We start from the raw sequence: 27,650 nt of genomic DNA on the forward strand, positions 1-27,650 counted from the left end.
CATTACTGCTTGAATCAACCTAAACTAAATGAATGAGAATTTCAACAATAGAATCCCAAGACAAAACTATAGTAGAACATAATATTAAAGCTAGCCTACAGATTGAATTTCCATTCTGGAGAGAATTCTGAGATTTATTTCTTTTCCAAATAGGAATAAGAAGTGAAGTAGTCTGCAAAATCAGATTTTAAATGAGGTAAATGATAAAACTGAAGCAAACTGAATCCAAAAGAGAAGACAATGGAAGTTATTTATATCAGCATGTTGCTGCCGAAGGCACCATTGACACTGGCCTATTCCCCTAAAACTTTTTTGGTATCACACTTCTCAGTACAAAATTCTTGCATTAAAATGTTTTTTACTGCCTTCACTGAATATGCACAAAGAATGGCAGTAGCCTTTCAGAATGTACTATGGTGGTGGTCCAACATCAATAGTCTATCCATTAGGCCTATCTGAAGAAGTGAAAGAAGTAAAAATAATTTTAATACAAGCATACGTACTTTCATGCAGAGACACAATCTGAAGTTCTAGGTCTTGTTGGGTTTTTTTTTGCTATTGAGTCCATTTACTTTCTCTTCTCAAATTGCAAGTGCCATTACTTTTTGCTCACAAAGAAATTCTGTTCTTAAGTTGGAGCTACTTAGGCTGAATGTCTACATTCAGTGTCTAAATTCTTATAGAGCTTTCCTTCAGGTTTTGTTTTCTTCATTGTCTTGTTTAATTCTTCTCAAGGTTAGAGACCGATTTGAACTAAAATCTCCTGTAAAAACCATAGAAGACTTCATCCGAAGACTCACTCCAAGTCGCTTGACCTCTGGATCTAACAGCAGCAGTTCATCCAGCCTAGCTACAAACAAATCAATGCATAGATTTGGTTTAAGTATACTTTCATCAACATCTACTGAGAGCACTTTATTAAAACTGGAAGAGAAGCTGGCATACTCTGCACAGATGAATAACAATGGCTACAGCTCCCAGCAAGGCAGGATGGCTGTCGGGAGCGGGCCTGAGGAAGGAGAGCTCCGTTATGAAGCAGAGAGTCCAGACGAAGCTGCTCTCGTCTATGCAGCAAGGGCATATAACTGTTCTCTGGTTGGAAGGCTGTCTGACCAGGTATCAGTGGAGCTACCTCACCTGGGAACATTAAACTTTGAAGTATTACATACATTGGGCTTTGATTCCATCAGGAAGAGGATGTCAGTAGTGGTCAGACATCCTCTCACGGATGAAATAAATGTTTACACTAAAGGAGCAGATTCAGTTATTATGGATCTCCTTCTGCCTTGTTCTTCAGGTACACCTCTTAGCTTTGTAAGAGTGGGGGTGTGGGGAGGCGGTTCTCCTTAATTGCTGAAAGATCATGTCTTGCTGCCTTTCCTAGCAAGCAGATCTGCCTGCTTTTGTTGTGAGTACATGAAATGGTAGAAAGGCAGCCATCTCTCTTCTTTTATAGAACTTCATTGTTATGAAGCAAATCTTCTGTAACTAATGAATGGTTCTTTGCCTTACAAGAATTAATTACATCAATTTCTGTACAGGAACTTTTACTAGCAAACTTTATTTTGAATGTATTTCCTGAGAGTCTCCCGAAACAATTTACATTTCTTGAGGAGAACATGCCCAGCAGTGCATAGCTATTTCAGTATTTTATGTGAAACTCAATCAGTTCCTACTCCAGCTCCCTTATCTGTTTCACCTATGAATCTTTACTTGCTTTTGTAGTAACTTATTTGCATACGTCGGCATATTTATGTTGCATTTGACTGTGGTGCTAAAGGGCAGTGTGAATCAATCAGCCATTGGAACAGAAAGGTAGTGGCAAAATAAGGAAAGAATCTGTTCATTTGAGAAATCTTAAATTGTGTTAGGGAATAGCTAATTCCCTAGATCACGGACTGCTTCCCCAGAGTCTGCAACACTCAGGTATCTCATGAATCAGGAAGAACATTAATTGTGGCTAATTATGAATTGGATTCAAGAAGAACCCTGTAAGCTTTCAGAAGTTAGCATAAACATAGGAGTGCCAGTTTGCATGAGTCAGTTTGAATCTAATTTACGGTATGTTCAACACTGAATTTAATTGTTTAAGGGTTACCCCAGTATGAATGGACAGAACCCGAAAGTGCTGGAGGTGCTTCCTGTGTGTCACTAGTGCATTGACTGTGCGGTTACTCTGACATTAGCTGGAGAAAACAATTGTGAAAGGCTTACACTGTGCAGTTTTAGTTTAATGAAATACAGAAAAATGTTGGCGTTAGTTTTAAGTTTATAGTGACATAAATCAAAGCAGAGCCAAAAAATTAGGAACGACTTGTCCTCAACTAACAACAAAATATTCATAAATAATATTCTGGTTAAGATTTGATATCAAAGACAGTACTGAGAACGTCTGGAAAATTGTTTCCCTCCAGATTACTAGAGAATTTGGATACTCAGAATTACTAGTAACATACAAGGAAAAAAATGTTTGGAAACAAGTTCTCAGATTGAGAACTGAGCATCAAAAAGAAATCATTATCTTATGCCAAATCTCAAATATTTTGTCACAACCACGAAATAAAAATTCAATGGATGGAGGAATTTGGGGGCGAATTCCAAGTGGTTCTAGGACCGACTTGGGTAGATCCAGCAGGGGCAGCTAGAAACCAACCACCAGCAACACAACAGAAGGAGCTGTGTCAGAAATGCAGGAGCAGAATCCCTGAAGACAGTTGTTATCACTGAGCAAATTATGTAGCTGGGCAAATACAGAGATTGCTGCATCTTTACAGGCAATTGAAGGGTGCTTTGAATTTGTGCAATTTTTTTAAAACTTTTTTTAGCCCCGAATGAACTATGAGTTTTAGTATATTTTGCTTTCACAAGCAGTGTAAAGTGCAGTTACTAGAACTTCATAAGCAGTTTCCTTTATTTTCTAGCCCTCTCATCTGCTGCTGGCTTCAGTAATTCTGTTAGTTTCAGCAGATCTGTCTAAAAAATGTTTGACATGTCTCTTGAACAATTTCACTCATGGAATTGAATTCATGGTCCCTGTCTGTAGTTTCCTGACATCAGGGCACATGTTGTCATTTCCTGAGGGAGCTGCCTCCTTGTCACCTCACAGGGTGGTATTCCCCACATAGAGGGATTTCCCAAAGATTTTTATTGTGAAAATTACATGTGTATATATATGTGTGTATATATATATATATATATATGAGTCTATCTGTGGTTTCATTCTGTTCTCCATTGATCAAGGAATATGTGAGAGGAAATGAAGAATTCAAGCAATTATCACTTCAAGTAATGGACCAACAAATTAATCAATGTGACAGCTCTTTTTTTTTTTTTTCCTTTTTCTTTTTTGCTGTATTAGTGCCTCAGGGACAGGTAAATTGTACACAAGTTGATTGTATGTTTTAAGACATTGTGATGCTTGTGCTATCAGACTGAAAGACCAAGGCAATGCTGTGTCTATAGTCTCCATGAAGGACTGGGTCCTATGACACAGAAAGCTTCTGTTTCTCTATGAGGAAAAGTCTTTTAAAAATGCCATGGTGAAAAGCCCCAAAATAGATGCAAAAGTACTTTGTGGTAGCTTCAGATATATCTAAAAAAACAAACAAACAAATAGAAATCATCATGACCTTCAAAACCTAAAAGTTTCTGAATTCCCTCTGTTCCTTCTGCCTCTATATCTAGACTCTGAAAACTGTCGTTTTCTGTCAGCACCCAGATATTTTCAAAAGCCTTGAAATGATTCCCAAGGATGTATTGTTTTTACTTTATCTCAGCAGTCACCATGTTCATAAATAAGAAAGTTACTGTTTGAGTCAATAACTAGCTCACACAGGAACTGTGAACATAAGTCACTGAGAAAACAATGACTGAGCTGGCTTTCAACTAGTGATTATGGTAGGAAATGAAGCAAGCAAAATGCCACTAGCTCTCTATCATTCTTCTTTAGAAGACTTATTTTCTGGTTTTTTCTTCCATAGTGTATGTGGTCATGCTGCTAAGCATAGAAACTGCATCATCCCAACTAAAAAGAATTCCACCACTGGATTTGTTTGCAAGAGAGCCCTTCCCCTCTTTTAACTTTTGATCTCAAGGTGAATCTCCAGTTGAGATTGATAAAGCATATGAGGAGAGCCAGAGGGAGTTTTACCTCTCATTGGTGTGCTGGCAGAGGAAGGAGATTCAGTTCTTTAAACTAGAACTGAAAATTCACATGGAAACCAGTGTGCACATTTCTACTTGTAGGGAATTACTGTCTTTGTTCACTGAAGGTAGTATAAGTGTTTGGCATTATGGTCACTGCATTAGTGCCTGTGATATTCAGACAGATATGAAGTGGTTAATACCACTGAACCTTAAAGTGATAGAAATGTAATTTGCTATTCCAGTTTGCACCAGTTGAAATCAGTGAGGGACTGAAATAGCCACTCCCATAAGACAATTGCGTGTGAGCTATGCAAGAAACACATTTTTTCTCTGTAGAGCAGTGATGCATCACTATAATTTAGGAATGGTGTTTGCTTATTTTGTTCTTTAAAAAAAAAAAAAAGGCTTAGTAGAAGCCCCCAAGAAGGTGTGCTGCAACACTTTTTCCTTAAAAAAAAAAAAAGATGTATTATACAGACAACTCAGATATTATGCACAGATAGAAAAGAAGTTAAATAAAAATCTTAGATCACAGTTCAGTACACACATATTTCAGCTGTATGTTGCAGCTGAGTTTGGTTGTGAACTGCTTAACTAGCTTTTGCAGGAATATGTGGTGTGTGTCAGAGTTACACAGCGTAAGGAAGACCTTTCCAATTGCAAGCTGTATTCATAGAGATGTTCTTCCACAGCAGTTTACCTGTGTTGTACATCTGAAAAAATCTGCAATGATAGCACAGGTAGTATTAATAGATAGATGGACAGACCTACTAGATGTTCCCAACAATATTTGCCACTTAGGGGTGAGGAATGTATGAAATACCACAGTCATTATAGAGTCCTTCAGGGAAATCTGGGTATGTGCACTCCCAACTTTACAGATCTAGAGAGGATCAGATAGTCTCTAATGGTGAGAAAATTGCTACACAGACTACAGTGTGCAAAACCAGAATATTGGGGTTCCAAACGCCCAACTCCTTGCTTCCTGCAGTATCAGTACTTCTAAACATTTGTACCAAAGTCTCCAAATACCTAATTAGACTCTGTACTGCTCTACAAATGTGTATAGACAGGTATGTGTGTACTTAGTCACACAAAGCAAGATCAAATTGAGTATGAATTATGCTGGGAACATGTGTACTGAAAAGTATAAAGAATTGGATATTCCTGACATCTCATTTAGATACCTGTATTAATTGCTTATGGTAGTGGTATAAAAAAAGGATTATATCAGGAAATAGGAAACTTGCCTCAGAGTAGCAGTCATTCTCATCAGTGGTTTCATTAAAAAACCTATACCAGTTTTCCTGAGTAGTAACACTACTGTTTATGTTATTAAAAGTTACTACAACAGCGTAGTGTGCATGAATCAGTTTTGATTCTAGATGTTAAAATATATATATATATCACATTTTATAAACTCCTGAAGACCTCATCTCAGGTAATGACGTGGAACAAAATGTATTAGTTCCATATTCATTAACCTTTTTTAAATCACAATATTGAGTACATTGAGCCAATTCCAGCTAAAGAAAGAGAAGGAGTGGAATCCCATCTCAATTCTGAGTTCTTACACATGATTTTAAGGTTTTTTTACTTGCCTTGGCCGCATTGAGTGAGCAGGAATTGTCTTGGGATGCATACACAAAGGTCACTTCAAAAGTAACGCCTCCTATTTATTTTCATGGAAACTACAAATGATAAAGCATAATAACATTATTTGATAGGACAAATTATTTTCTACAGATCGTTACTTTTTAACACGGGCGTCACCATTAGCTATACATTTTCACTGGCAATGAACAAGAGCATGCATTCTGCGCTCATAAAAATACGCACCAGCAGAGCTGACCCACTGTCACTTTCCCCACTGCTGACACACACCAGCACTGTCTCATTGTGCTCACCTCCACTCTTTGGTCTCCATAAACATTCAGTAAGTGTTAATGAATGTCAGTGGGTGCTGTTCTTTTCACACAGAGGAATTTGATGACACGCCTTTGCTTCCTCCTCACTTCCATGTCAGACCGTTAAGCACCTGGGCCTCTCCACAGAGCAGAGCCACCGCCATGATGGTGCAGGGCAGGACGCAGCCGCATTGCTGGGCCGCAGGTTGGACATACCTGGGTTAAGGGAAGAGTAAACTAGGTGGAAGTTGTGCGTTCAAGGTAGAAGCTAATTGTGAGGTTTGTGTAAACATAAATGTGTTCTGAGTGAATCAAAGTCACACCCAGAACTTCTTGCCGCTCAGGCCACAAAGTCGTGTCCATACAGTAGTAACAGTAGCACCTTAATATACTTAGATATCAAAAACAGAGCACAGTTTCTGGTTGTCCTGGAATACTAACCCATGAGAAAAACTAAGTGTACTTTTTCTGCACATGATGAGATGTACAGAAGGATTTGCCAGTAGGCTATTTGAATCATGCTTCCCTTTCTGGCATTATTGTTTGTTGTTAAGATTATCGTGATTTCTCAAAGCCTTCGGGCCAAACAAATATTTGAGTAAAAAAAAGAAGGTCTGTCTAGCATGTGTTCAGAATGACTTTTGAAGAGGGAAGAAAGAAAAGATGGAACTATGAGATAGGGTGTTTTTTTTTTTCTAAATGGAATGTTTTACTTGAAAGTTTCCCAGGAGATATCAACAGCTCTTTAAAAGTATCAGTTTTAAAGTGATGGTACGTAAGTACTATAGACACACTTTTATTTTCTGAGGCTGTTCAGCTGCTGTTATTTTTCAGTCGCTAATTTCTTTTTTATTGATATCTAGGTGACCCTCGGGGCAAACATCAAAAGAAAATCCAAACCAAAACCCAGAATTACCTTAATCTGTATGCTGTAGATGGGCTGCGAACCCTCTGTATTGCAAAACGAGTAAGTCAGTGCAAGATCTTAATTTTCTTTTAAGAGTCTTGGCAAAGATAACTGAAGGCTGTCTTAATTTATTGCTCTTGATTTCTGATTTTTTTCATTTTTTTTTTTTTTTCATCTTATTCAATAAAGTATGAATGCTTCTGCATCACTTTGACTGTGCCCTCACATACTCTTTTGAACAGGTTCTGAGCAAAGAGGAGTATGCTTGTTGGTTAAAAAGTCATCTGGAAGCAGAATCTTCTATTGAGAATCGTGAAGAACTTCTGTTTCAGTCAGCACTGCAGATAGAGAAGAATTTGCATCTGCTAGGTAATGAAATGAGAGCTGGGCATAAAATTAAAAAGTGCTGAAAATTCTGAAAGCTTGGCTATGAAATCCATTCTTTAAATATTTTCGGACAGTACAGAAATCAGATGCTTTTGGACTTTGTCATAATTGTCATGTGCAGCACCACAAAGGAATAGGATTATGATTAACATAACAAACATACCCTTTTTATCCTTGCTCCTGCAATCATTTTGTCATTAGTGAAATGGCTGGAGTAAAGCAAGAGATGTATTTGACACAGTGTCATAAATGAGAATTGCTGCTCTAAGTAGGAGAAGGACTTGGCCAATCTTGGCTGCAGAATTTCAGTAGCTTGGAACCTCTTTACTATTCCAGGGAGTTCCACGATTCCAGGGGTGCCAGAGGTGTTCATAAAGCAAAGCTCATAAACTGCTTCTGTGAGAGGCATCAACGCATATACGTCAGGTTCAACACTTAGGGCCTGTGTGCACTGTGGAAGGGGACTGCAATATTTCATAATGGTGTAGTTAAAATCAGTGTATGTAAAATATATTCCAAGTGCAAAGTCATGCTGTTTCTCTGCTCAGTTGAGAGCGCTGAGATTCTAAAATACATATGTATCCACTATTACTCCAAGCATCCAACTTCTTTCTCTGACAGGGGAACTGGGACAGCCGTAGCACTGATGGAGGTAACAGCCTCCACTGTTTGCCAACTTGCCTGTCTCTGGGAGATGAGATCCACCTTACCGAACTTCTGCTGTGTCTACTGTAGATCTCTAAGGCTCATTATATAACTAGTGGAGAGAGAAAAAAAGCAAAGTTCAGTTCATTTGATCTGTCTTAGATACCTCCTTTAGGATTAGATGAATCATGCCTTCAAAGTGGCTGTTTTTCTCCTCTGACTTAAAGGGGAGCTTGAGGTGACTGATTCTGACCACATTAATCAGGAAGATCCCACCATGGTTGTCCCTGTTGGCTCTGGCTGTGCTCTGAAAAACAAAAATGGAAATTGAATTGTGCGATAAATAAGAGAGTTCTTAGGTTCTGGGAATAAAAAAAGTGAGTCTGGAAAAGAAATGTCTTTTCCCTTGTGAACTATTTGAATTATAAAAGCTTTTATAATTCAAAAGTTTTCATGACATTGCACTTCACCTACAACTAGTGCTCAGTCTGCAGGTGGGTTTCTATGGCCGAAGTGCTTTTCTTCAAACAATTATAATGGTAATAAAGAGATGGCAGAAGTTTGCTTTGCTTTTCCTGTTGTTTCAGGTAATTTGTGTATTTGTTATCTTCAGGTTGTCTGATTGTCAGGGCTTACACATCCTCACATTGAAGCCTCTCTAAAACTCAATGTTGGCACTAAAATTGGTCCTGAGCTGCTTTTACTACAATCTGAAAATCTTGTCTTCTATTGATTTATGAAAGCATAGGAAAAATACTCAGTTTGTTATAAACAAGTAGGAAGATTCACTGGGAGTATGAAAAAGCCACATTTTCCTTCTATATTATGGATTATAGATTTATGATTTATTCCTTGCTAAATCTCATCGGGCAACCAGTGTTTTTCTACAAGAGCAAAGAGCAGCCACGAGACACTAAGTAGTTTATGTCTAAAGCCTAATGTGTGGTTACCAAGCTGAAGTTCTGCTGTCATTCCCCTCTGAAAGGGAGAAATCTGTAATGACCAATCCTCTTTTAGTTGAGGAAAGGCAGTCAAGAGCCTTTAGAACTAAATCAGTAATATCTTATCTAGTAACATTCAGAAGAAAGGTTGAAGGTGTAGAGCAGAGAAACAATAAGCAAAGGTACATCAGCTTTGTGAACTACTGTGAGAGTGGCATCAGGTTGCTTTTGAAGTTTGGAACTCTGAATTTGTTGTTGACTATGCAAATGTTTACACCAGCTGTTTTCTATTCCTCTTTCTGGATGCCTCCTAAAAGCTGCCTGAATACTGCATACATTGTTAGTTTCATTTAGCTGTTTCCCAGTGAAAGTGGCTGTAATTTTTTGAAAAATCCAAGGTTACAGTTTGAGGTGAACCGTAAGTGTTTACTGAATGTGGAATAATTTGCTTTTACCGTGTGCTTAGGTGCCACTGGTATTGAAGACCGTTTACAGGATGGTGTTCCAGAAACCATTGCAAGCTTGCGCAAAGCTGGGTTGCAGATTTGGGTTCTTACTGGAGACAAGCAAGAAACTGCTGTTAATATTGCATATGCCTGCAAGCTACTAGATCATGATGAGGAAATCATCACTTTGAATGCTGAATCACCAGTAAGCAGATCCAATACTATACTGAAGTCTACTTGTGAAATAGCTTTACTTTGTTTTCAACTTGTACAATTAAGAGTTTGATGGCTTCTTTTTCCTTTCCCTCTTTTTTTTCTTTTCCTTTTCCTGCTTCAACCGTAATTTTCAGGTAGGACAAATCTTTGAATACTTTTCAGTGAATTACATTTCTAAGTTATAATGTCATGTGTCATAAACTTACTGAAGACATTTAACTGTGTGTGTTGGGGTCCACCAACATGCCATAACAACATAAATGCCTGCATTTGGTATGCTTTCTGAAAACATCCCTCATTTTGCATATTGGCACTAAAGCAACCTGTTATTGAACATTTGGTTAGGAAGAAAACAATTGAATTGAAAATGTGTGCTTTACACTGAAATGTAGTATCTAGATAACTCATTCATGTTTTCTCAGATGGCTTTTTCTCTGGAAATAGAAACAATACTTAAACTTCAGTGCTAGCACTCAAAAGCCAGAAAACCACACCTACAGTAATGACTTGCTTCCTAACAGATCTTTTCTAATTCTTCTGAATTACTGATCTTTCCTGTGCTCAACTTGTCGCAAGCAGACAGTCACAAAGAGTTTACTGATATGATTTAACATGCAAGGAACCAGACCGATAGTGCTGTAGTCCTTTAATGGGGTGATAAAATTGGACTTCAGATCAGCAGAGGAGAGGTAGGTCAGAAGTATCCAGCTCCAATTCTTTTCGAAAAGGAAGAAAAGATAACAGCATTTCCCCTTCTTGAGTGTATCAACTGAACTGGTAAACTGACTTTCAATGATCTTTTGTTTTTTGTCATTCTTTGCTGTACAACCAGTAGCATTTCATTTTAAAAGTTCATATATTCTCAGTAACATCTTCTAGTTGAGTATGCCTAGGACAGAAAATTCGGCTTAAATAACCTTTAATTGGCCTTTAATAATGCATAACTACTTGATAAGTGTTGTAGGCGTATACATGGTGCTCATCACCATGCTCAACTTGGTACTGATACTGATCATTATATCATTCTCCAACGCTGTTATTCTGAGAAGGAGCTAAAAGAAATTCGTTTAGCATACAATATTGCATGTTAAAGAGGAATTAGGTTTTAAGTCTTTCATGCCTTCATTGCTGTCATGTCTTCCACAAAAAAAAAAAAAATGTGTTTAGAGCGAATAGAGAATATTAGAAATTAAAACTTTTATGGTGCAGCAAATATAACACCTCCATATTCCTTATGCCTAAATATACAAAGAACACCAATTTTTGAACACATGTTCTTTTTTCTCATACATGTTTGTTTTGAATTTTTTTCAGGAGACATGTGCTATCTTGCTGGAGCAGTGTCTGCAATGCATAGAATCTAAATTTTCAAACAACACAATAGACGAAGCTACTGGAAACATGACTGTTGGGTTCACCCCTCTCTATCCACCCTCTTCCCCTGTGCTTTCCAGCTTGGGCCTAGTGATTGATGGAAGGACTCTAGCTTATGCCCTGGAACCTACATTAGAAGATAAATTTCTTGCACTAGCCAAACGGTGCCGTTCAGTTCTGTGTTGTCGCTCTACTCCACTCCAAAAGAGCATGGTAGTGAAACTGGTCAGAGATAAACTCAAAGCAATGACCTTGGCAATAGGTAAATATCTCATTTTAAACTAACTCGCTTTGATGTTTACTGAGAATCTTGGGTTTTTGACTTGCAATGGTATCCTTCCAGCTGCCATACAACTCATATACGTTCTAGTTGTGTCTGAAAATGTTTCAAACAGCTTTAACATATTTATTCAAAGCTAGAACAGAACTTTTGGAATAGCATTTAGGATTTCATCCTACAGAAGTTAGGTGCTGGTGATACTACAGTATGCCTTGAGGTTTTGGCATGTCCAAACACTGCTGTGAAGAACTGAGTTAGCTGATACTGTGCGGAACACCATTTTGCAATCAGTGTATTACACAGAACGAAAGTGTGCTCATTGTTGTTTCACTCAGCCATGATTAAGCTCAAAGGTCTGCATTTTTCATCACAAGTAAGCAATACAGCGTAGGAGATGAATTGGCCATCTGTATAGAAAATGAATTTACGACTGGCATCGTGCCAACTTTTACACTACTTAAGAGCTAGTCATTCAGTTGGTGAAGGGCAGATTTTGTCATGCATCCTGGTTTAAATCTGGCAGCTTCTTTCATGTTTCCATAATTTTTATGTAAGAAAAATCAATCAGCTTTTCTTTCCCTATCTCGAGTTTAGGCTCAGGTTACACAAGAAGACACATTGTAACATCTTTTATCACAAAACACTTTTTACATTTCATCCACCTATCTTAGTCAATCATAACATAACCACATGGGTTGGACCTACCTGTGAGAAATCCAGGCTACGTGATAACTGCCAGACACCTATGACATCTACAGCAAAAAATGTATGCTGATTTTAAGAATCCCCATGCCCATTACATTTATCACAAGTATTCCTTTCTCATGCTTATTTTATGTCTTTGGCTGACTGACAGTAGGCATCATCATTTTTGTATGTTGTCAAAAATATCTAACAGGTTAACTTGAATTATCCAGAAAGATTACAAACAATAGTGAAGAATGAGTAGCTTGTGTTTTCAGTCTTTCTAAGCAACCTGAACCTGTGCATTGAATCCAAGCTCTTGCTCTGGTTTAAAAAACTAGTTGTTCCATCTTCCCTTTTAACCAACATGAGCTAAGCTGAGTTTGTTTCGAAGAGTAACAGAGACATCAGTTTTGTCACCTTGTGGTGTGATGATTAGAAAAAGAGCAAGAGATGGTGACTCTGTAACCCATGCAGATAAATCTGCCTGCAGTGCTATATTAGTGATGTCAGACTAGGCAATCCAAGTTAAGAATTCATCCACTTTTTAGTATTGCTGTGTTTTTGCTAGATGGGCGTCTTCACTGCATGTTTCATTCTTAATCGTACCTTACTGCAGACAGTTATAAGGAAGCAGGAGCACTAAGAAGCTCATTCTTGGAGTATTTTCATATTTGTTCAGTTCAGGGCTGTTATTTTATGTTTTAGTGAAAAGAATGTCTCAGCAGCTTTGCCAAGCTTTGAACCTTAGGTTCCAAAGCTGGCTTTTCTTTTAATCCCACATATCCCTTTCTATACTCAGCCAACACATAGTTATAACTAGTTTTCATTTGCTTTGCTGTTTCCTGGTCTACTTGTGACAAACAAAACTGTATCTTGTCATCTTCAGGTGATGGTGCTAATGATGTCAGTATGATCCAAGTTGCAGATGTTGGTGTGGGGATCTCCGGTCAAGAAGGCATGCAGGTAATGTTGCTCGTTCACTGAAAAGCATGTGCAAAGAGTGAAATAGGCACTTCCCATATGCTAGCTTGACAAAGCTGCCTTTGGATAGCCAGCACAAATAAAGGAGAACCTGCAAGTTGTGCTGAGTGCCAGTTGTGCTTCATAGGGATGCTTTCAGCTTGAGTTTGAGCTTGTATTTGTTCTCAGATCTGTGCTGAGCTTACATGTTCTCAGAAAGTTCAGCTTATCAGTCCCTCTAAGCAATGTATTTTAAGAAATCATTTAATAAATATTGGTTTCAAGGAGGGAATAAAGCTCAGCAATGTGTTAGTTAGACATGAAATAAGAGTCGCCTTATTCTGCTGTTATTCTCTCTTGTACTGCTTGGTTATACTCCTCCTGTGGAATAACTGCATCCAGCTGAAGCAGTTTGTTTGTATAGTGTAGTGTTATCTTTTTGCCAGTACACCCACACATCTTTTTACTTAGCCTTATCCAGACAGCAGAACAGTGAAGAAATAGAAAATTGTGGCCCTTTGCAGAACCACTGTTCCCTACAGCACCAAGTGTTGTGGTTTTTTTTTTCCCATTTCCTGCCACAGGGAATGGCACAGTAAAGGGTCTTGCCCTGCAGTCTTTTGGATGTCTTCAGCTGTCATTACTGCATTTCCTACTGTGTAAGAGGCACTTCTCCTGTCCCCAGAAGAGAGGAAGCTTATTTACCTACTGTATTATCTATTGTCTGTCTCCTAATGTTAATGTAGCTCACTTGCTATGCTAACACCAAAAATGGAAGTAAGGCACACAGAATGAGGAAGATACCTCATTTTCACAAACTAAGAGCTCTTCAAGCAGAATGGGAATTGTTTTCGTCCTTAGGACCTGGGCAGATAAACATACTCCTTAACTTAGTTACCAGCAGGTGGTTCTGTGCCCCATGGTGGAGCAAAGAAGTAGTGATAGTTTTTTTATTCCAGGTAATTTCATGAGTACTGTGGTTTAACTGTGTTAAAAACACAAACTTAAGAAATAAAAATCTAACTGAGCTTTGAACTTAGATGGCAAATTTGTGTGTTTTCCGGCATAAAAATCTCTAGAAGCTAGGACAGTAGTCTAGAGAAAAGCCAGGTGTTTCTCCAGTCATACACTCTTCCAAAGGCACTGTCTCTTGGCCACTGTTAAAGACTGAATACCAGGGAATATGATGGGCTTCAGCCTGACCTAGTAGAGCTCTTACTTTCTCTTTTTAATCATCCATGAAGTTTAGTCAAAGTCATCTCCAGTGCAAGTGGATGTCCATCAGTGCTATTCAAAGAGAAAGATTTCAAGCTTCAAATTTCTTAAAAAATGCTTCTCCTACAGCACAGCTGTAACTTAGACTGGAAGAAGCTACCACAATATTCTGATACTTACAGTGCACATGGCATCTCAGCCCTCTGAATCTGACTGTGGTGGATGGAGAGGGCAGGAGAAAAAGAAGCCTTGAACTAAGCTAATAACTAAGCTAAATATATTAATTGCTACATAACAGAGCCTCAAGAGTTTTGCATAGCTTTTGCACCATCATTTGGCAGGCAGTCCAGGAAACCCAGAGGAGAATGTGGAGTCTTCTCCAAGCCCACCAATTCAAAAAGGGTCTGCCCAGGCTCCTTGAGTCTTATCGACTCTTATCAGCTTATCAGCTCTTAGAATCTTTGTATTAATTCAGATCCATTTTTTTCCTAATGTAGACATATGTAGCATGCATTTTTTAATTCCTCGCGCCACTGTGCTACTTTCAGCTGAGCACTGACAATGAGAAGTCCTCAAATGCCCTCCTTTCTTTTCTTTTTTTTTGTGGTGTATTTAAGTCTGAAAGTTATTTGCTCATTAACCCATTAAACTGTCTGTGTTTTTCTAAATGAAAGTTCAGTGGAGTGGAAAATATTAGTAGATCTCTTTCTTTGCTCCAAGGTCCAAAGAACCATGCAGGCCTTTTTACTATAAACAGCTGTCAGAGTCTTATGCATGCAGATACTCAAAAGGCTCTGAGGGTTTGGATGTCTGAAACAGCAATACACTCTGAGTTATTTTCTTTCCAAATTCTATGGAAGTGTGTGGAGCATGAATCATTTTTTCCGTTGAAAAAGCTGGAAGAAAATATTAAAAAGCAAAAATTGAGACGATATTTTGAAGTGAAATAAACATGCAGATGCAGTTGGATAACACTGTCTTCCCATGTTCTTCATTCTAATCAAAATGGAATTTTAAAAAACTATACATTTCCCACAGTGTGTTGTGAAGTAATAGCATAGAAACAGAGCTGCAAAGAAGCTAACCGTTTTGCTTGAACATTGGAACAGGCTGAGATTGGGCAGAGGATAAGGAAGCAGATCTTCAAATCATGAAGAACAACATATATGCAAGACAAATCAGACTGATGTGTGCTGTGAGGTTGTGACAACTGTATCTCAGTCCCTGAGAAATCCCAGGATGGATGGGTCAACATTTGAAAAATGTTTATATAAATCTGTTGCTTAAAATTACACTGCATTCCATAGTGTTTCAGAGTTTATTTGAATAGCTTCTAAAAGCACACTTATTTGGGAAGAATGATTCCTTCTGATGGTTTACCAAGAAAAGGAAGTGGGAAAAATTAAAAGGAAAGATGTCTCATTCGAACACATGGCCTCTAGAGAGTATGAGGAAGACTTGATCCTCTGGAGATTTTCACCTTTCCTCATGCTTTTGCTGAAAAGTAGCTGATATCAAAATTAAAAAATAAAAATGAAATGTAAGGTAGTATTACATGAAATCTTAATGTGATCCTAGGATATGGAAGATCATGAAATGTCTGTGATAACCATCACTTACAGGATGGTGTCATCTAGACGTACAGTGCCTTGAATTTTAGTCATTCGGAAGTAGAGAGAAAGTGCATCCACTTGTCTCATGTTGTCAATTTGATTTGGCAGTCTGCACAACCCCAGGGGAGTCTCATCTAACATGATTATTCATGGAGAGTTTTAGCACATGATTTAAAAAATCCCTCAAAATACGGGTGTCTCAGGACTGCTGAGTAAGCTTTATAAGCCAGGATTTGAAATGTTCTTTGAAACCAGTATTTTTATTGTTTTGTCTTTTAAAGTCCAGTAACTGTGATGCAAGCTCTTAATTGTGCTTTTCTGTTTCATTCACTGGCAGTTCATCTTGCCCCATACGTAACCCTTTGGTTTTACAGAGAAAGACATTACAGCAACCGAGATGTTCACACATGTGTGACTCTGAGCCCTCAGGCTCATGCAACTACTTGCCAGCCATTCTGCCACCTCTTGCTTTCCTTCTGCTTGTCACAACCTGGAGTGTAGACCATCATCTGCACTGGACAAGGACCAGGTCTTCTGGCAAGTTCTGCAAAGCCACCGGGTTTTCTTATGTGAATTCCAAGGTTGCATTTTCTGTGCGCTATAATGAGTTTGATTCCTCATCACCACAACCTCCAGTGACTTTATAAGCTGAGAAGATGACTAGATTCACTGCTGGGGTTGAAAGTGACATCTTACAATAATGGTTTCAACTTTTCTCTCATTACAGGCGGTGATGGCAAGCGACTTTGCAATCCCGAGGTTCCGACATTTAGAGAAGCTCTTGCTTGTTCATGGTCACTGGTGTTATTCCCGACTTGCCAACATGGTGCTGTATTTCTTTTACAAAAATGCAGTAAGTGTTTAACTTGGCAGCTTTGTAGCAACATATGTTTCCAGGGTTTATTCTGTGCTAAGTGAGCATTAGGTCAGCCTTCAAACAGCTTATAAATAAGCTGCAAAAAAACTTGCAGAGTTGAAAGACAGCTGGCTGCCATTTGCAAAAATACAGGACTCACTCCATAACAGCTATAGTGTGTTGCTGAATGTGCAAATTAGGTAACAGAAATAACAAGCACTGCTTAAGAAAAGTTTCATTTATAGAGCAGTTTCACAGAATTTAGCTGGCTAGACACGGGAGTCTTTAATGCCAAGGTCATCCAGCATTGGTCCAAAGTAGCAGTTGGGTGTGTATTCTCTTCCTGACTCCATCTTGTAATTGCTTATGAATCATTGTACAATTTCCCTGGTGACTTGAGATAATTCAAGACCTCTGTGTGTCTCAGATGCCAAGATCTGGAAGATTTTTCATTGATCTATCTTATTCCCAGCTAACTGAAAGAATTCATTAGAAAGGAAGCACACCGTGGTGAAGAACAGACTAAGGGTCTGTGTTTCCTCCCTGGCGTCTGAAAGAGGAGTTAGTCCAGTCCTGGGCACTGAGCCATAGCAGCTCGACTGCCTGGCTCTAACAAAGTGTCTTTGCATTGATCTCAGAGTACAAAGGTGATTGATTGAAAACTGCCTAACGAGACAAGCAAGAATTCCATCAGCTGTGTGGGAGCGGCTGGCTGGCACATTGATCTCCTCACTTTCAACACCTACAAATCACCCTGGGAGCCAGGGATATGAAGAAGTGGGAAAAAGAAGAGAGCCAGAGCTCTCAGACCTCTGCTTACTCCAGAGGATAATATGTGAACCATGAGTGGGAGAATGGATTTCATCCTCACTATCCAAATGTTACTAAGAAAAAATGTAGCTCTCCGTTTCGTAAAAGTTGCATTCCAAATTCCAGTCTCAATTTTTCAATCAGTGGTAAGTTTTTATGTAAATTCCTCTTCGTCTGGCTAATCTCTGTCTGATCTCAACCTGAAAATAGTCATCTTCTCAGGAAAAGACCATTATGTGCTGAAAATTTTAAATATTCTTGGAATATTTAGGAGAACAAAAGCATTAATAAACCAGCTTTGTGCTAACAGGAGCATGATAAAATGCTGTCTGTGGTCTGATCAGAAACTACATGCAAAAAAAAAAAACAAAAGAGGCTTGGAAAGTCTGAATTGCTGCCTGAGCCTGGAATAGCAAGTAGATTTAAATCATGTTGCAGTCAGTGGAGGTTCACCTGTTGAAACACAGCAATGAAATATGTGCTGGTTTTCAAATGTGTGAGTACTACAGCTTGGTCCTGGATGATGCTGAACATCTGCACTCCAACTCCAGCACTGAACATTTCCAAGATACCCTTTGGCTTAACAGTATCAAACCTCCCACTTCCAGGAAGTGTATTTCAGAGCAATCTCATATTAAAATTAGAAAATAAGAAGAAGAAGAAGAAGAAGAATACATGTAAGACATCCCAGCAATCAGCAGTCAGAGATGTTGTTTATATATCTACATTTTTGTTCAGCCCTTATAAAATCTTCCATTTCCTTTGGTACAACTTCCCTCGATTACAAGTATTATTTCTCATGCCATTTTTAGTAAGACATTTTCAAAAGCTGCTGCCTCAGGGTTAGCATATAACTGAAGAATATCCCTTTGTGTTGGCTCTGCCTTGGCAGCCTTCAGAGTTTTCTGAGCAATTCTTGTTTCTGCTGTCTCTAAACTGTAGTGGGATATCCAGCATACAGACATGAATATGTCTGACACTGTGCCTGCCCGTAAGGTAAGATTATTCAAAAATGAAAGATAGGAGCACCTGATCTTTCTACTAGAAGAAAATTCTGGATGATTCTCAGTGGAGAGAAAGATATCTACACTGCAAATGTTCTGCAAGGTTTTACTCACTCAAGTGTTATTTTTCCCAGTTGCATGTATTCTGAAACTTTCCATTTTCTCGTAGAACCTAACTCAAAGTTTAAATTCCAAATTGCTGCAAAAGCCATTTGGAAACTCAGATGACTTATCCAAGAAGATGTTTGGCTTGGAAGAGAGAATAAAAATACAAATAAAATATAAACTAAAACATAGCATGACTGGAAATAACCAAGCGTGATACAAAGGGACTTTATATAAACAAACTTCTACTGCACAAGCATGCACTGCTTGTTCTCCTTAATGCATTACCTCTGCAAGAGAGCACTGGACATTTTTTCATGTGCATTGTATTCACTGAAGTCTTCCACTTGGGGCCAAATTCTAAGAGACTCATCTGGAGAAAAAAAAAAAAAAGAAACCTTTCTCGTTGAAAAGCTAACTCAATTTTTACATTGAAAATTCATTAAATTTAATTTGTTCTGACTGTTTTTCAGTTGGGTAATGTACACAAATGAGGAAATGCTGTGTTTTAAATCAAACACTTGTTTAATCCAAAATAAAATTTCAGGGGGGAGAAATTGATTCACTGGTTACTGAAGTGCCACTTATTTGTACAGCTTTCTTTAACAGCACTGCTGAGACCCACGCTAGAGATGGCATGAGAAAACTCATCTGAATGTATTTTCATCAGACTCCCCATTTTTGTCAAAGCCAAACTGTTTCCAGGATGGAAATTTAGCAAGGCTCTGGAGAGGAAAATTTCTTAGGTCCAGGATTAGCTGGATTATGTTTATTTCAAGCAAGCAAGAGAAATGTCTCTAAATCCATGTATTTATTGCAATTCCATTTTGTGAAAAGACTCAGGAAGTTTTGTTGTCTTTTGGATGTGGAACGGAAGTAAATTTTGAAGTCTATTCAATTGTGAATGAAATTGCTATCTTCCAGCCAACTGATCAAAAGCTCTGTTAACCCAGTCCTGTTTTAGGCAAAGGAAGACATTTTTCCTGAAATATATGAAGCACTTCTAGAGCTGATCCTTAATATTACGCTACTGCTTAACTTCTAGCAAATTAGTTTATGGTATGGGCTCACAGATTGTGAGACATGTTGCTACTGATATACAAACTACTACAGTGTAGTATGCACATATTGCCTGAACATGTACATACTGTATATCTCTCTGTATACACATCCATATACATTTATGTATAGCAGGATTAAGCCTCATATTTTCTGGCAGTTTCCCTGTATGAGACATCCTTATTCTCCTTGCAGTGGTTTTCACTGCCTAAGCAGGCTGTGGGTATTTTTCTTACACATTTGAATTTCAAATAGAATAAATTATTATTTTCCTTTAAATACCTGAAGATGAAGAAGGGTTAACATACTCCAGTTAGCTGAAAGCGTTGGAGAGCAAAATATAAAAAGAAGAGAAAATGAGAGGTCATGTCATTTCCCTTCTTTGTGGTTAAAATGAGGAAAACCCCTGAGGGACAGTTGCCAAGGTTGCCTTCTCTGTAGTGTTAATCACTTTACAAAGAATAATTAAAATTGAAATTTTAGGAGGACCAAGCCTTGGAATTTATTTCCTTCCCTAGGAAGCTATGCACCTGTTTCTAGACCTCAAACTTCCCTTCACAGGTGAGGTCAACACCTCTCCTGAGCCCTAAAATCCTTAGGATTTTTCATGTTGCAGGGATTGTAGAAGAAGTGAGTAGAACCAAGCTACATGAACAGTCCCATTCGTGTATATGCAATCAATTCCTTCATTCAAATAAAGAGTAAGTAAGGTAGAAAAGTCTTCACTGTGCTGCTCATCTGCTGAATTTCAAAACACGAAGATCAGAACAGTTAAGAACTACTTTGTTAGACCCTGTTGTTTCATCTGTCTTGCTTCTGGAAGTCTCATAATGGTGTTGGAAAAACTCTGCATTTACCTTTTGAAGACTAGCTGAGCCTTCTAAACCAGAAGGTGTTATTATGGAAATGCTTATTCTTATGACAGCAATGTAAGTGCTGTGTGATGAGTAGTCAAATACCTATGTCAGCTGCAGTTCGGAGAGCTTTTTATGGTTAACTGAGTTGCATTTCAGAATTTCACTTGAACTGAAAATTCAAGTTCTGATTCATAAGATCTGAGGGTCCAGCAGCACAAAGACTTCCAGATTTGCCAAACCGTAACTTAGTTAAGTGGTACAGGCATGAGGAACAGTGAGTTCAAGTCTGGGTTTCACTAGAAAACTCACGTGTTTAGGGTACATGGAAAAGTCCTTGCAGAACTGGAATGAGAATGATTGCAGAATGGGATGATGATGCTGTCTCTCCTCTCATATTTACGGCATTGCTGGTTCTCTTTCAGATGTTTGTGGCCCTTCTTTTCTGGTACCAGTTCTACTGTGGGTTCTCCGGCTCATCCATGGTTGACCAGTGGTATCTCATCTTCTTTAATTTGCTTTTCTCTTCTCTTCCACAACTGATTACTGGTGTGCTGGATAAGGATGTGCCAGCTGAAGTGTTACTATCTGTACCTCAGCTTTATAAAAGCGGACAGAATATGGAGGTAAAAGCTTCTGCTTTTTGTATTATTTTTTTTCTTAAATGCCTTCAATTTCAACTGGAAAGCAACCTGGCTCCAAGTGAGCACATGGCTGATAAAAAGATCTGGATAGTCATTGTTACTATTGCTTGCTATTGCTCAACTGAGTCAAAGTATCTAGATGGCAAAAGTACATCTAAAACATCAGCAGCAACAAAAAAGAACAGCTATGTTTTGAAATGTTTATCAGGTGGGAAGATGGGCACTTCAAATCAGCCTGAGCTGAACACTTCCCTCATGATCTAGACTCACAAATAGCTACTGAAGCAGATTTTGTATAGTACTTCAACCATTCTTACTCACAACTTCAAGCCCGAGCCCTTTACAAACAGACAAAAAACAAAGATGGTTTTAAAAGTAAGCACAGAGATTGATAGGCTCTGAGGGAAGTCTATCAACCTTCATCATCAGCAGACAACAGATTCAGAAAGCTTTGTTGAAAGCACCTTGTCCCTGTCTGCTTAAGTTGCACAAAGAAGACAGAAGGAATTCCAGGAGGGACTGAAACCAAATTTCCAATAATTACAGCTGCAGTGTGGGAAAATCTTTCTGCTTGGCAAAACTATTCACATCCACTTGTTGCTTTCAAGGAGAAAACCTTCCTTAAAAGTATTGACACTCTGCTCTCTGAGGGAGGCAGTGACCATTTTGCCTCTCAGTGTCCTTGTTGACACACTGCTAGACACTGTGCTGCAAAGTTGAAAGAATTTTAGCGCTTTAGTGCAAATTCTCTTCTTCACCCAGCTCCTGCTTTCCATTTTTTTTACATTTCTTTGAAATCTAGTCACAACTTAAGTTTGTTGGGTAGTTGTGTCTGCCTGTCTTCAGCTGGCAAACTGGAGAGAGAAGTCTCCAGTGCACAGTACAATTATTTCCCATCAGCAAGACAGGGACTATTCTAAGTTTGTTTGAAATTTGGTGAATGTTTTCTCTGAATACCTAAAAAGGAATTTAAAAACCTGTCAAAAGTCCTGCTTCAAGTAGGATCACTTGTATGCCTGTAGAATTTCAAAATTGGAAAGACCACTGGAAATCATCTTGTCCAGCCCCCTGCTCCACACTAGCCTAACTTCAATGCCACATGAAGTTGCTCAGAGCTTTATCTAGTCCAATTTTGAATATTTCCAAGACTGGAAATTCCACAGTTGCACTGAGCCACCTGTTCCAGTCCTTATTCACATGTTTCTTCAGTGGATGAAAGGATATTAGAATTCTTTCTAAGCATCTTTCAGTTTTTGCTTTTAGGTTGCTGTGATATTCTTCAAAGGGGGAAGACCCGAGATGGGCCTGGTGGCTAGAGACAGAGTCTGTATCCTCAAATAAATAAATACATATTTTTCCATTTATAAATTATTTTTCCTTATACCTCAGTCTTTTTTATGATCATTCATACCACCACAATCAAAATGTTAGATTAAATATCGTTTCTAGCAAGCAATTTTGTACCCACACACAGATAAATTATATATATACATATGTTTTGTATGTGTATTTGTAACATAGCATACATTCCTACATGAACTTTCATTAAAGTTCATTGTTGTGGATCTTCCTTTCTAAGCATCTATGCATTTTTTCTTTTTTCTCTCTTGCAAATATACATTCCGCGTTTGGGTGCACATGCTGCACGTGATTTAAAACCCATTTACTCACATGCCTTCACCTCAGAGAGCACTTGAAATCACTGGTGTAACTATAGTGCATAAATTTGGGCACCTTCATAAATGTCATCTGGTCTGAGTGTGTATTGGAATGTCAGATTCAGATTACACCCTCCAATAGCAAACAAAAATGAAGGAGAAGATTCTCCTCTCAGAAAGGAGTGACTTGCAGATAGACTTCATAATTCATCCCCAAGGGTGATCACCAAAGTGTTGGAGGCAGTGGCACAAGCCATTTGAAAATCCTAGCCCAGCAAATAGCATCTCTGATTTCCTTTTCTTTTTTTTTTTTTGTGTCGCAGGAGTATCAGCCACACATGTTTTGGATGAACATGATTGATGCTATGTATCAAAGCCTTGTTTGCTTCTTCATCCCTTATTTTGTAAGTGTTTGGTTTAAGACATTCTATTTCAGGCATTTTGAAGAGAACTGGTAACAGTTGGGGCTAAGTTCTGTCTACTTCTTTACAGACTTACTATGATTCGGAGGTGGATATTTTCTCCTGGGGAACTCCCATCACCACAACAGCGCTTTTCACCATCATACTACATTTGGCTATTGAAACCAAAACTTGGGTAAGGTACCCGCAGTCTCCACAGAAACTTGCTGGCATACCCTCATTTCTTTCTTAGTGCAGTCTTACAAAAACACAAAATGTTCATTTTGTTTGCCCAGCACATTCTATTTTTATCAAGTGTTTTAAGAAAACATGAAAAAGTTTTGAACTGTGAATTGTGCACAGCATTGTAGTGTTTTGTATCTAATATGAATCTTTGAAAATGCAAGGCTCTAAATTATTTGCCATACACGCATTTAGCTTCAGAAATTAAGAGCAGTTGATTCAAAATCATTTTCTCAGAAAAGAAAGAATCACTGCTCTTTTGTTGTTTCTTTTGTTGTTCTAGACATTCCTCCACTGGTCATCTTGCATCTTCAGTATCCTTTTATTTTTCTTTGTGGCTCTGGTTTACAATGCTTCCTGCCCAGTATGCCATCCTCCATCCAATCCCTACTGGACTATGGAAAGGCTGATGGGAGACCCGATATTCTACTTCACTTGCATTATATCACCAGTAGTTGCATTGCTGCCCAGGTATTGTATTTTTTCTCATATGTGAAAGCACTTCATACATATGATTACGAGGGCAAGAAATATATCCTCTCGTTGTCTTATCAACAGAGACAACATTTTTCGGTGGGTCATTATATCAAGTCAGGTTGTTTAACCTTTTCTGTACTCCTGACCACAGGAAGAGTCCACAGCTCCTGGCTGTACACCACAGGAGGGGGATAATTGTAAACAGTTTGCTCATGTAGACTGCTGTAAATTGAAGCTCCTGGCCATGCAGAGATTTTCTATCCTGTGAGGTTTTTCATGATTCTTCCAGATTCAACCTGTCCTGATGCACAATACAGAAATTCTGATAGTTCAGAATTCTGAACTATCATAGCATAGAATCATAGAATGGCTTGAATTGGAAGGGACCACAAGAATCATCAAGCTTCAATCCCCTGCCAAATGCAGGGCCACCAACCTCCAGATCTGGTACTAGACCAGATTGCGCCCATGTGGACTCACTTGCCTGCTTATGGATTTAAGAAGCCTTCCCTACCGACTGATCTACCCTTTGCCTTTAAGTCCACATCAGGAAAGATGAAAGACCATATGCCATCACAAAGTGGATCACTGGCTAAAAGCCATTTTTATTACACCGCTTGTTATTATTCACATATTAGCACAGCAGTCAGAAGTTTTCATCAATCATCTTTCTTGTGTCAAATATAAGAAGGGCACATAAATCTCGTTTTACATTTTTTTTATATATTCTCATGATAATAACTTGAATACGTTCTCTCTTTCAGTTCCTTTCATATGCACATTCTCTTCTTGCAGATTTCTGTGCAGAACCCTTCAGGGAACACTATTCCCAACGCAGCTTCAGCTTGGACGCCAGTTGAGTAAACTATCTCCAGAGATTCGCACCCAGCTTCTGACCAAGTTGAATGTCAAAAAAGGACCAATACATCAGACACAATCCTTTGCAAACAGCTTCTCACCAAACCTTGTCTCAAATGCCAGTGACGGTTTTAAGCCTTACAACCAAAACACACCTTCACCAGCATCTCCAACAAATGAGTCACTTTTCCAAGAGCACAAAAAGGCAGAACGTGCAACAGATCTGAATGTGTCTGCATCTCCTCAGAGTGCTCTGTTTTATGAAGAAAGCAGTCTCCCCTCATCAGCACATAGCCAGGAAAGGTCTGTGGGATTTCGTGAAATTACTCACAGCACTTCAGAGATGGAGTTGTCTCCCATGGGAGCAACTTTCCCATGGAGCTCAGCAGTCGACCAAACAGACTTCAGTTTGTTGAAGTGGATCACATCAACTCCACTGTTCAGCCGCTTTGGAACTGTTTTACAGGTGTCATCAAGTAGTTTACAAAATGAAACACAAGACGGTATGTGTGTGCTTGGCTCTTCCTTGCAGGAGGACTTCAAAGACTTAAAAGAACAGAGCTCAAATAACTTCCAGGATAAAATGAAAGGGACCCCAGCTGACCATTGGAAAAGTGACAATTCTGAGTCCACCTTTTTATGACATGGGCCTCAAATATATTTATATATTTTCTATTTGCACACATTTATAGTAAGATTACTCTATTTGTTTCCAAAAATGAAACAGAAAATCAAAGGTACAGAGTGATTATTTAAGAATGTTTAAATACAATATATTGAAATAAGAGCTTTAAATATAAAAAGAAACACTTGAATGTTCCTTTTATATGATTTTTTATTTTTTCATCTCATTTTGTAAGGAAATGCCGTCTCTTTATTTTTCAGATGCTTCTCTTTTATTCTGACACATACTGTAAAAATAAAGGACCCATCTAACATATCCAAAAGGATTCGATTCAGCACCAATCATTGATACCATTATAGGCCATTCAGTAATCAAAGATGCAAAACCATGATAACAGCACACTGCATTCCATCCGTTGTCTGCTCGCCGCGGGGTTTTGTCATAGGGGCAAAACATTTGGCAAGACTGTGGAATTATGGCACACGTCTCTGTAAATGTTAACAGTATCTTACCACCGCATGAATAATACTGGTATTTTATAAGTGACACCATATTTTGATATTGCAGCCGTAGCATTTTTATGTGTCATGATAAAACAATAAATAAACGACTATCCATATTGTAAAGTGACGTCTCAGTCTGGTGTTAACACTAACTCAGCCCCTCACTTGCAGTACCTGGCATTTGGTTGGTTGTGACCTTGTATCTGGCTGTTCAACTTCTGGTAGTTCTATTTGCATTGGAACCATTGGGTGGCAAAGAGGAAGTGCCTGCCGCAGAGCTTAACATGGAAGGATCTGTTGTATTGGGACCCTGCACCAGAGGGGCTGCTTTGGCTGCAGGAGTCAGTTCTGCTTGCTAAAGGGCAGCCCATGAGGAAGGTTTTGTTCACAGCTTTGCTGCTGGTCCAGCCAGGTACAGTCAAGCCCTTGGTGATCAGACATGGTAAGGTGCCTGAGCCTAGTCTAAGACAGATAGCTCCATTATCAAAAGCAGGGAGCTGCACTGCTTTTGAGATTGTACCTGAGCAGATCTCATGTGTCAGAAGCACTGTTGGCGTATTGGCCTCTTCCCCAAAGACAGAATTGATAATAAAAGAGTGGGAAGTATCTCTTGAAAGGAAGACACAAAAGCAATCTAAGAGCCATCAGTCTGTAAATATGTTACCCTGATCAAATGTGACACATCAACATGTAGCTAAACTACATTTTGGAACTGGAATTAATTAGGGATAGAGTAGATATGCTGAGGGACTCACAGGGTTGCCAGTGCCTTCTGTGAGGAGTTATAAGCACGTGGCTGACTCAGAAAAGTTTAGGATGTGAGCTCAGTGAAGGTGGGCAGACATAGGCACTGATGCCAGCATACAACCTTGCTGCTCCATGCTGGCAGGGCAGGGATGTGCTGCCCTCAAAGCTCTTTTTGATCTTTGTTGTCTAGGAAGGGGAACTGCACAGCTCAGCTCAGGTGGGGAAACCTTTTGTACTGTCTCAGCTGGGTGAGAGGATTCCTCATGCAGACACCTCTGCTTGCTCTGCCAGCCTTCTGTATCTTGATGGTGCATCCGATGGGACAACCATACAGGTAATGTTTTGCAAGGTTAGTTAGCTGTATTTAACACAAAACTATGCAGCAATTGCCATTCTAAATTATTCACTACGTAGAGGTGCATTATCTTTTGATGTCACAGGGGAAATGTGTCAGTTTTGCTATCTGGTTAGAAACATTCCCTTGCCTGTAAAATGGGGCCTCACAGAACAGCAGGTGTGGGCTGCCAGGTAGGTAGCCAGGCATTAAATGCACCCTTCAGTCACAATTGTCCTGGGCTGATAGCAGCAGTGTGCCATGTGTGTCACACGTGTGCCTGTCACTCTGCCTTGCAGAGCTTATGGCCCAGATAAATAGAGCATGGTTCATCAGAGCGTGCAAGTGACAGGGATGGAGGCTGAGCTTGGGATTATTATTTGAGCAGGCTGTGCTCTCTGCAGCCTCCCACAGCCAGTTGGAAGTTCCAGATGTATTTTGAGGGCTCAGCTACTACTCCTGGCCCAAATGTGGCAGTATGTTGTGAACCTGAGGCAAACCTTACAGATAGCAAACTGCAGCTGCTGCAGGATAGACCATGCAGGCACAAACCACTTCATTGATTTACCTCTACCTCATGGCCTGGTGCAGACAACAGAAGGAGCTGGAGTATCACTGGGCACCCTATTGGAAGATACTCTCATTGAAAGGAATGTAATTCTTTGCTAGCAATACCTTGTGACAGATAAAATCATAGAATTATAGACTCATTAAGGTTGGAAAAGACCTCTCATCTAATCAACTAATC

The 27,650-nt window shown here is 39.0% G+C and overlaps 1 protein-coding gene across 1 annotated transcript in view; it reads left to right on the top strand.

The window, feature by feature from the left end:
- ATP10A (ATPase phospholipid transporting 10A (putative)) overlaps positions 1 to 25,944 on the top strand; it is a 109,662-nt gene extending 83,718 nt beyond the window's left edge. Inside the window, exons 10-21 of the mRNA XM_031605269.2 lie at positions 736 to 1,297; positions 6,917 to 7,020; positions 7,203 to 7,329; positions 9,400 to 9,584; positions 10,910 to 11,231; positions 12,823 to 12,899; positions 16,452 to 16,577; positions 20,838 to 21,038; positions 23,038 to 23,118; positions 23,207 to 23,311; positions 23,642 to 23,829; positions 24,631 to 25,944. Of these exons, the coding sequence (XP_031461129.1) occupies positions 736 to 1,297; positions 6,917 to 7,020; positions 7,203 to 7,329; positions 9,400 to 9,584; positions 10,910 to 11,231; positions 12,823 to 12,899; positions 16,452 to 16,577; positions 20,838 to 21,038; positions 23,038 to 23,118; positions 23,207 to 23,311; positions 23,642 to 23,829; positions 24,631 to 25,336 (2,784 nt within the window). The 3' untranslated portion in view covers positions 25,337 to 25,944. The remainder of the gene's footprint in view (positions 1 to 735; positions 1,298 to 6,916; positions 7,021 to 7,202; positions 7,330 to 9,399; positions 9,585 to 10,909; positions 11,232 to 12,822; positions 12,900 to 16,451; positions 16,578 to 20,837; positions 21,039 to 23,037; positions 23,119 to 23,206; positions 23,312 to 23,641; positions 23,830 to 24,630) is intronic.
- The last annotated feature ends 1,706 nt before the right edge of the window (positions 25,945 to 27,650 follow it).

This window comes from Phasianus colchicus, chromosome 1, assembly GCF_987193195.1.
Source record: "Phasianus colchicus chromosome 1, bPhaCol1.hap1.1, whole genome shotgun sequence".
Lineage (NCBI taxonomy): Eukaryota > Metazoa > Chordata > Aves > Galliformes > Phasianidae > Phasianus > Phasianus colchicus.